The sequence below is a fragment of the Anomaloglossus baeobatrachus genome, chromosome 9 (genome assembly GCF_048569485.1).
Source record: "Anomaloglossus baeobatrachus isolate aAnoBae1 chromosome 9, aAnoBae1.hap1, whole genome shotgun sequence".
NCBI lineage: Eukaryota > Metazoa > Chordata > Amphibia > Anura > Aromobatidae > Anomaloglossus > Anomaloglossus baeobatrachus.
The window spans coordinates 181,922,218-181,932,957 of record NC_134361.1 but is presented as its reverse complement, the minus strand read 5'-3'; the positions used below and the strand labels follow the sequence as shown (position 1 = coordinate 181,932,957).

At 41.3% G+C, this 10,740-nt stretch overlaps 1 protein-coding gene across 4 annotated transcripts in view; it reads right to left on the bottom strand.

Moving 5' to 3' along the window:
• TNC (tenascin C) overlaps positions 1 to 10,740 on the bottom strand; it is a 193,942-nt gene that overhangs the window by 96,693 nt on the left and 86,509 nt on the right. For 3 of the 4 annotated variants that reach the window (XM_075324090.1, XM_075324091.1, XM_075324092.1), the window contains one exon: positions 7,154 to 7,426. The exons of the other annotated variant lie outside the window; for it this stretch is intronic. In XM_075324090.1, the coding sequence (XP_075180205.1) occupies positions 7,154 to 7,426 (273 nt within the window). The remainder of the gene's footprint in view (positions 1 to 7,153; positions 7,427 to 10,740) is intronic. 4 annotated transcript variants of the gene reach the window in all.

The window sequence follows — 10,740 nt, the reverse complement described above, 5'->3', positions numbered from 1 at the left end:
AACTCGATTGGGGCTGCTTAGCCAATATCCAAACTATCCTGCGTTGCAACCTTTCATCAATTTACTTTTGACAGTAACACCATCAGTTTGAGCCAGTTTGAGTGATCTGTCTGATTATAAATAAGGTGGATAATTTTTGGACCATATTTAATTTAAAAAAACAAACATGAAAACTTTTATAGTACACTGTGTTACTAAGTAGACTATTGGTTATTATCGGTTTAGCAAATTGTTTGCATGGTGTAGTCACTTTGACAATAATAATGTTCTGTCAGTGTTAGAGAACTAAAGGGGTTGGATATGGTCTTAGGAGACGTCAGAGTGTTATACACATCTTTTTTTGGGCAATTGTTATGCCTGCAATTATGGCAAATTTAGTTTTTTGGAAAAATTTGCTTATCCTGACAAATTTGAGTTTCAAAGAATTCAATCATCTCTGTTCCAATGCCAACCACCATTGGCAAAGAAACCAAAACGGTAAAAGATGACAGCCCCATGGGCGATCAGTGATTGCGCAGTTGAGAAGTCAGAAGTTAAATAAACCTTTTATTACTACCATCAATTTGTTACTTTGTTCGCCATAACATCCCAATAATTATATTGTAAATTATAAATTATAAACTTCTAGAATTGGTGTCCATGTAAAATGTATAGTTTAATGTTAATCCACAACTATGGGATCATCTTAGAATTTTCATTTGGCTTTTCTTAGTATATAATTTTGTTCAAACCACATACTGTATATATAATTTACTATCCAGTTAAAAAAAAAAATCACAAATTATTAACTTGGTATTTTGACCACAAGGTCCTTGTTCCCCAGGATGGCCCGTAATCGTAACGCATAAGAATTTCCATCGCTATTGCTGCTACAGTCTGCACTTTTTTCTTTCGTAATTGAAAATTTATCGGCTGAGCACAGTTCAATTATCTTCACATTCCTGGTTAAGAATACCATTAGCATCTTTAGTTGCTAAGTGGAAGAACCGAAATGCTTTTTAAGACCCTCAGAACAATGAGCCTTTATGTTGACAAGAGCCACCAGTAAGACTTGAGGGCTTGCTCGATTAGTGAGTAATAGCAGGGCTGTCGCAGTACGTTTTCTCCCATCGTGTTATGAATGACTAAATATATTATCCAAGTAAGATTTAAAAAAATAAATAGTTTGGACCCACTGTTTAATGAGAATATTGCAACCTCGGGTCTAGAATGGCACTGTCGAATGTATTTGGCATGTGTCTAGGAACAGGGACTGTTTCTCGCGAATGTCTGACCATAGTTCTGAAGGGCTGGTGTTGTGCATTTATAAGTACAACATTTATACATTTGATCGAAGAGGATATCCTCCTTACTAGTGGAAAATGTAATGTTTTTTCTTCTATTTTAAATTGATAAAGTAGAGTTAAGTCAATGTATCCCTTTCCAGTTTTAATAAAGGGGTTATCTTTTAAGATATGGAAGAGGCTACTTCTCTACCAGTTGGGATAGGGGTAGCGTTATATTACACAGTTTTTATGATGCTGATTTATGTTATATAATGCAACAAATATATTATCTGGTGTGTGTCATATCATTGTCCTGAAGATGTATCTTGGACCTCCTGACTGGAAGGGCAGGATGAGAAAGGAGTTTTTCTATCCACCCATCATTTTTGAAAGATAGACATCCTATTGGCCATTGCCCAATGACTCCAATTCAAAACCTTAACCGTGACATACATAACCATCCACAACCTGTCTTCTCCTTGCATTGTGACCTAGTCTCCCGGTACTAACCTGCACATTAACTCCAATCCTCAAAAGATCTCCTTCTCTACTCCCCTTTTACCTCCTCTTCCCACAATCGCATCCAAGATTTCTCCCGTGCATCCTCCATACTCTGGAACTCTCTGCCCCAACATTTCAGACTCTCGCCTACTTTGGCAACCTGAAGACCCACCTCTTCCAACAAACCTACAATCTGCAGTAACCATCAGTCTACTTCACTGCTGCATGACCATCTCTACCCTCACCTACTGTATCCTCACCCATCCCCTGTAGACTGTGAGACCTCGCGAGCAGAGTCTTCTCTCCTCCTGTAGATTGTGAGCCCTCGCGGGCAGAGTCCTCTCTTCTCCTGTAGACTGTAAGCCCTCGTGGGCAGAGTCCTCTCTTTTCCTGTAGATTGTGAGCCCTCGCGGGCAGAGTCCTCTCTCCTCCTGTAGACTGTGAGCCTCGTGGGCAGAGTCCTCTCTTCTCCTGTAGATTGTGAGCCCTCGCGGGCAGAGTCCTCTCTCCTCCTGTAGACTGTGAGCCCTCGTGGGCAGAGTCCTCTCTCCTCCTGTAGATTGTGAGCCCTCGTGGGCAGGATTCTCTCTCCTCCTGTACAAGTCTGTGTTTTGTATTGTTCATGATTTTGTACTTGTTCCTATTAATTGTTCATATGTAAAGCGCCATGAAATTAATGGCGCTATAATTATACATAATAATATAACAGCATGTGATGGGGTGAAGCACCATATAAAAATTTGTGCTTTACAAGCCAAGTCTAAACATATGTGAGACTACAGCGGTGTGTGTTACCAGAAGCCCATGCATTTAGGAATTTAATTGGTCAAGTGGAGGTCATGGAACTGGAGACCAGAATTGGCTATGATCAAGAAAACTTGCAGGTTAGAGAGGTAACCTTCCAATTGTGGTCATTAGAAGGTTTTAAATAGTGAAGCGCATTGAGAGGTGCTTTACTATTACACCTGTATGTATCGTACTGTACATAGCTGTATGTCGCCTGCATCTAAAAACATCTCCAGAATCCAACCTTTTCTCACTTTTGAAACAGCTAAAACTTTACCTGTCACTATTATTCATTCACATCTGGACTACTGCAACTTACTACTAGTAGGTTTCCCTTTTACCAAACTTTTTCCACTCCAAAGCCTCCTGAATGTCGCAGCCAGGAGATTGTATTTCTGTCCAGCCGCTACACTGATGCCTCCACCTTGTGCCAGTCAATGCACTTGTTACCCATCCACTATAGACTACAATATTATTACCTGTAAAGTCAAACTCCACTCTAGTAAGTGAGTGCCACTTGATAACAGGGTATTTTTAATTAGTGCCAGATCTTATCTGCACATATATTTGTACATTTTTAGTCCAGGAGAGGCATGACTCTAAGATAGGATCCCATCAAAGAAAGGTTACCTTGCCGTAGTTGATGGGCACACAAGAATTGGCTAATTTTTGAGCAAAGAACCTTAAGTTATCTAAGAAAATTTTATACAGCATTAATACAGTTTAAACTTCATATATTCAATGTTTGCATATATCTTAGTACTTACAGAGTACTGATGTATGTAAAGCGCTGCGGAATATGTTAGCGCTATATAAAAAATAAAGTGCTGCTGTATTCTTTTGTTTGATATTTTGTAGTTATAGTAGCTTGCACTTGTTCACACTTGCTATATTTTATTTGAAGATACAGTTTTTTTTGTTTTTTTGTACCTAGGAGCAGTATTATAGCAGTTATATTCTATAGTTACATATATCTTAGTGCTTACAGAGTGCTGCTGTATTCTTTTGTTTGTGTTTCGTGTAGTTGTAGAAGCTGGCACCTGTTCACACTTGCTATATTTTACTTGGAGATGCAGTTTTTTGTTTTTGCTGTACATATGATTAATATTATAGTAGTTATTTTCTATATTGGCATATACCTTAGTGCTTACAGAGTGCTGCTGTATTCTTTTGTGATTCGTGTAGTTGTAGAAGCTGGCACCTGTTCACACTTGCTATATTTTACTTGGAGATGCAGTTTTTTGTTTTTGCTGTACATATGATTAATATTATAGTAGTTATTTTCTATATTGGCATATACCTTAGTGCTTACAGAGTGCTGCTGTATTCTTTTGTGATTCGTTTAGTTGTAGAAGCTGGCACCTGTTCACACTTGCTATATTTTATTTGGAGATGCAGTTTTTTGTTTTTGCTGCACATAGGAGCAGTATTATAGTAGTTATATTCTCTATTTGCATATAACTTTGTGCTTACAGAGTGCTGCTGTATTCTTTTGTTTGTGTTTCGTGTAGTTTTAGCAGATAGTACCTGTTCACACTTGCTATATTTTATTTGGAGATGCAGTTTGTTTGGCTTTTGCTGTACATAGGAGCAGTATTATAGTAGTTCTATTCTATATTTGCATATATATCTTAGAGCTTACAGAGTGCTGCTGTATTCTTTTGTGTTTCGTGTAGTTTTAGCAGTTAGCACCTGTTCACACTTGCTATGTTTGGAGATTTATTTCTCATAAAGGCAACCCCGATTAATGTGTCCTATTGAGACATACAGTATGTATAGAAACAAGTAAACCTCTTCTTAGCCAGGGGTGCAAGAGTCAGGCACCATTAACGAAAGTCTTAACAGGAGAAGTAAGTTTTGCAAAAACATTAAAATCATTAAAACATGTTCAAATTTTGCAACCAATGATCATAATTTTGAATGACGGGCTAAAAAGGAAATGTTTGGACTATATGGTTTATATAGTTCTTCCCAGCAGATTACATATAGCTTATATGTGGCTCTGATAGAGCCCCCGGTATGCGTTTTGGCTGCATAGTCTAACACGTTATTTCTATTCTTACTCTTTCCAGCCAACAGAAGGCATATGTTTATATCTAGGTAATTGACTGTGTTTACCTCATATTGCATCTAAGTCATTTTTGCCATTTATAGCAAAGAAATGAAGGACTCACTAACATCTGCAGCTTCTCTTGGTGAGAAATTATTTGGCCTCCTTCTACCAATGACATAAACATTAGACACTCGCTAATATTATTCCACGTACAACGCGTTCATCACTTATTATGACGTCCTTTCAGTGCTTTTCTGCTTATTGTAACTTCAACTGTCAAGCAGCAGCAGCAGAGTAACTTGTGACATCTTCAAGGGGCATTTTACTCAAGTCTTCACTAAAATATTTTCGACGTAGCTCATAGAAATTTGAATCCGTCTAGGATATGTACTCATTTATCAAGCTGTTTCGCAACATAAAGAGCATTTTAGGTATTGACAATATAATTTAAAAGGGAATTCATCTGTAAGATCAACCCTGGATATGCAGGTCTTTGAAAACTAAACCCTTTGAAACTTTTATATCTTCTATCTGTTGCTGCATTTAGGAAAAAAATGGCATTTTAATTCATATGCAAATAAGCCAGTAAGTGCTCTGGGTAGGCCAGAGCACTTCCCAAGTCAATCCCTCCCGAGGTTGTTTCCCCATCGAGTACGAGCCTCTTTAGCTTGATTTATAGCTCACTGTCTTATTATCCAACAAGATAAAGAGGCAGTTGCTGGGCGGGGAAACAACCTTAAAGGGCGAATGTTCAGGAAGTGCTCTGTAACACCTAGAACACTTAATGTATCATTTGCATATGGATTGAAAACCTGACACTGGTGTGGACCAGTAGAAGCGTGCTAGCCACGCGAAACGGCTGTAGTCAGAATCGGACTGGCTACCGGAGGAACCACCAGTAATACCAGTCCTGGCTGTGGTTAACTGGATTGATCTCTGGAGCTCTCACCTGATCTCCGGAGTGCAGTCTGGACTGAACTCGGGGTTTGCAGGCCTGAACCGCAAGCGCCAGCTGATTCCCTGGAGATTGCGGTTCAGTTGGACAGGCTTGGCTTAACTCCGGAGCTTAGGTGAGAGCTCTGGGGTTCAATCCAGGTAACTGCAGCCAGGACTGGTATTACTGGCGGTTCCTCCGGTTCCGGTAGCCAGTCCGACACTGGCTGTAGTCCACTAGCCCTGCCCCTCCTGTCTCCTGCCTTGCCTAGACTTTTAATCTCGGAGTAATATATGGAATGTGAGTGCTCTTTTTGTTCTTTTCCTTTAAAGGGAACCTGTCAGGTGTTTATGCACCCATACTCAGCAGTTCTGGGTGTATATTGCTAATCCCTGCCTAACCATCCCTGTATACACTAGCATAAATAAAGAGATCTTTAAAAGAAGTATTTCTAAATATTTTTTATCTTATGCTAATGAGCGTGAGGACTAGTCCCAAGGGCGTTATATCCTTTGACTAGTCCGCCCTTTTAGCATGGTAGTACGCCCACAGGGGAGTATGAACATGCTATTCAACGCAGCGTCACCAGTGGTGCCGTGCATACCTGTGGCGCTTCTGAATACACTTCTGGTCATGCGCAGTATGAAGCCGGGTGTATGCTCCCAGCTTCAGAGAGGTCTAGTGCGCATGACTGGAAGAGCCGGGCATTCAGAAGATCGGTCACAGCGAACACATGTATGCACAGCACCACTGGTGATGCTGCATCAAATATCATGTTAGTACACCCCTGTGGGCTCACTACCAAGCTAAGAGAGCGGACTAGTCGGGGGATATAACGCCTTTGGGACTAGTCCTCTCGCTCATTAGCATAAGAAAAGATCTTTAGAAATACTTCTTTTAAAGATCTCTTTATCTATGCTAGTATATACAGGGACAGTTAGGCAGGGATTAGCAATATACACCCAGAACTGCTGAGTCTGGGTGCATAAACACCTGACAGGTTCCCTTTAAAGGAAAAGAACAAAAAGAGCACTCACATTCCATATATTACTCCTAGATTAAAAGTCTAGGCAAGGCAGAAGACAGGAGGGGCAGGGCTAGTGGACTACAGCCAGTGTCGGACTGGCTACCGGAACCGGAGGAACCGCCAGTAATACCAGTCCTGGCTGCAGTTACCTGGATTGAACCCCGGAGCTCTCACCTAAGCTCCGGAGGTAAGCCAAGCCTGTCCGACTGAACCGCAATCGCCAGGAAATCAGCTGGCGCTCGCGGTTCAGGCCTGCCTACTTTTCTAAAGATCTCTTTATACAAGGACAATTGGGCAGGGATTAGATATATGCACCCAGAACTGGTCATGGTTCTGGGTGCATATTGCACCTGACAGGTTCCCTTTACCTTTGTGGATAGTGGGTTTTTTTAAAATATTTTTTGTAGGCTTCTCTATAAGATATAGATACAAAATATTAGAAAAAAATTACACAAAAGGAAAAATTGCACTTAAAATGCCCTAAAAACCAACAGTTTTTTCAAGATACTTGTGTCTTAATTTTGCTTCCCACTCTCAGGATTTCATGAGTCATCACCACCATCACCGTGTTAGTAAAATTGAAATACCTGTTGTTGCTTCTCCTTCAATTGACGGAGAATGCTGACCACTAGAAACGCCATGTAGCTCAATTTCATATTCAGTGCCATCTCTTAGTCCTGTCACAACCGTTGAGCGCTCGCTGCCTGCCACTGTTAGTGTAATTGGCTCATACTGATTTTTGGCATCTTGCATTTTAATGATAAAGTTGTCAAAACCATTTTCGTCGGCTGTCCATGACAGATGGAAACTGTTCGGGGTAATTTTGGAAACCACGAGGTTTCCAACTTCAGGTTCCGTCTCTGGAAAAAAAATACCATTGAAGGGAAAAAGGAAATCGAAAAGCATTGTTAGTTCAGTAGTCTTGTGTTCTCTTCGGATAAGAAGCTGAGAGCTAAAAGAGAAGCAGCAAAGGTCAAGAAATTCTGTTTATAAGGAACGATCTGAAGATGCCATGTAAAACATGTTGTGATCCTCACAACCTAAAAAGAGCAATGTATCAAAGCATAAAATACGAATATAACATAAAGACAAACATTAACGAGAACTATGTGGTATGAAAATTTTTTAGACTTAATCATCTCACATAATATTTGCTTTATTTTTATGAGTTTTCCAAAAATTATCAATTTGTTTGGTTTACCAGAGTTGGTGACTATAAGCTGCGGCCACCACCAGTGGGATCTTATACACAGCAATCTAACATGCTGAATATAAGAGACCAGGCCGCTGTGTAGAATGTAAAAATGACTTTATAATACTCACCTAAGGGGCGGTACAGACTGGTTGGATGGGTGTCTCCGTTCTCCGGTACCGGTGCCTTCTCTTTCGGTCATCTTTGTCCTCCTTCTTGTGAAGCCTGGGTGCATGACGCATCCTACGTCATCCACACTCACCGGTATTGAGGTCCTGCACAGGCTCACTACAATACTTTGATCTGTCCTGCTCAGGGCAGATCAAAGTGTGCGTGCACAGGACCTCAATGTCGGCCTGTGTGCATGAAGTAGGACGCGTCATGCACCCAGGCTTCAGAAGAAGGAGGACACAAATGACCGAAAGAAGAGGCGGCGGTACCGGAGAACGGAGACATCCATCAGACCAATCTGCACCGCACCGCCCCTTAGGTGAGTATTATATAGTGATTTTTATGTTCTACACAGCGGAATGGGGTTTTATATACAGTATGTTAGAATGCTGTATATAAGAGCCCGGTGGTGGTGGCAGCAGCATATAGGCCCCAAATCTGGTGACAGGTTCCCTTTAAGGATTAATGTTCAAAATGTAAAAAAATATTCAAGAATTTTAAATTGTGTATTGAATTCTGGAATTTTTATAGAATTAATAAAAGTCTATTATTCTCATATTCATAGCTCCACATTTACAAGTAGGGATGAAACATATAACAAACATACAAACAAAAATAGCCATTTTCTACTTGGACAGTGTTAAAAATAGAACTACTGGAAGCTGAAATAATGTTGCTTCCTTATAGTAGACATGATAGCTCTCACTGCTGTTGACTTCTTAGCAACCCTTGGACAGATTAAGAGGATATACAAGGTACCATGTTATCTTTGCTGGGATATACTGCTCCAAGTAATCATTCTTATATATCATATTTTTAGTACTGTAGATTTGCATTATATTTTCTTCCTTGTGGAGGTTTGGGGTCTTAGATGGATTTTAAAAAAAATAAAAGTATCAATAATTTGTCTAGTTGAGCTCCCGAAACTCCTAATCTGATGTCTATCTGGTCCCTCAGGTCTCTACTTTTTGGTCTTGTCTTGACACACAGAAATGAGAGCAAAAATGCCTGCTCACCAAATTTTTGGCTAAGGACGGCACCGTTCTGGCTTAAAAATACAAAAAATAGGCACTGATATAAAGATGAGATTGTAGAAATTTTATTCACGATCCGAAAGTGAGTGTAGACCATTTTTGTCATTGACTCTAGCCTTCATCAGGTACACAGATGTTTTTTGTAGAAAAACATGGATAAGGCTGTGATAAAGCACAGGATGTCTGCAGTAATGACAAGTGCCCTCACAACTGCGAGTCTCCCATATTTCTCCTATAGTGGATAAACACAACTTGATCCATGTCTCTCTGCAAAAATCCTTATAGCACCTGATGAAGGTCAGAGTCAATGAGCAAAATGTCACGCTGTACAAAGGGCTGGTAAGATGTAGTACAGAGTATTCCCCACTAGGTAGCAGCAGAGTAGGGAAGGAGAGTCAGAGTAAAGGCCCCATTACACGCAACAACGTATCTAACGATATATCGCCGGGGTCACGGATTCTGTGATGCACATCCGGCGTCGTTAGCGACGTCGTTGTGTGTAACAGCTTCGAGCGAGTGTTAGCGATCAAAAATACTCACCTTATCGTTGATCGCTGACACATCATTCATTTTCATAAAATCATTGCTGTTTCAGGATGCTGGTTGTTCGTCGTTCCTGCGGCAGCACACATCGCTACCTGTGACACCACAGAAACGAGGAACAACCTCGTACCTGCGGCCGCCCGCAATGAGGAAGGAAGGAGGTGGGCGGGATGTTTGGCCCGCTCATCTCCGCCTCTCCACTTCTATTGGGCGGCCGCTTAGTGACGCCGCTGTGATGGCGAACAAACCGCCCCCTTAGAAAGGAGGCGGTTCACCAGCAACAGCGACGTCGCTAGGCAGGTAAGTCCCGTGTGATGGGTCCGAGCGATGTTGTGCACCACGGGCAGCGATTTGCCCATGACACACAACCGACGGGAGCGGGTGCTTTCACCAGCAACATCGCTAGCAATGTCGCTGCGTGTAAAGCCCCCTAAACACTGTAAAAGAAAGGAGGCTGAAGTACAGCAAAGTAACTTCAGCAAGCAGTTCACAGGTGAACCACCAGGGGGAAATAGAGTAGTCAAGCAGTCAGGGTCTAGCCAGGAAAGTCAAGTCACTGCAAAGGGAGGATCAAAATCAAGTCAGAAAACAGAACCGAGTTGGAAGCCAGGAGATCAGGTATGCAGAGGGAAACACAAACGACTGACAGGAGCGGGAAGTCAGGGACTGGGACAGACAGACAAATGGGGGAGGGTTCAGGTCAGGGCACAGTAACAAGGAGTCAGATCAAACAGGAAATCTCACCAGAGCCAGTCACAGGCTGCAGAAGAAAACTATAACCAGCACAGGAATGCAAGTGTAGCGCCCAGATATAGTGTCTACTGAAACCCGAACGAGGCTGATGGGAGTTAACCCCTGACATGACTAGGCCGGGTCTGGGAAACTCTGGAGTGGAGAGTACTGGTCCTGGATCATCTTTAGGAAGAGTCTGACTTGGATTGGGTCTCATATATTGTTTTTTTGGTGTTTTTTAATATATATGCACTTTGTTGTCCTCTGTATGTGTTTTTTAAATTTTTGATACACGAATAAAATTTAAACTATATATTTTTATTCTTGGAGTGAGTGCCTTTCTGGTCAAGTGCTTTGTCTCTTTATTTACCTGGTCCTGGATCATGACACAAAACATTGTAAACTCATTTTTGGACGGCAAAAACATTTTCTACTATCTGATGTCTATATGAGTGTCCAGTTCTTTAGATTTCTGGTCCCCTAGTAGAGCACTATCCCGTCT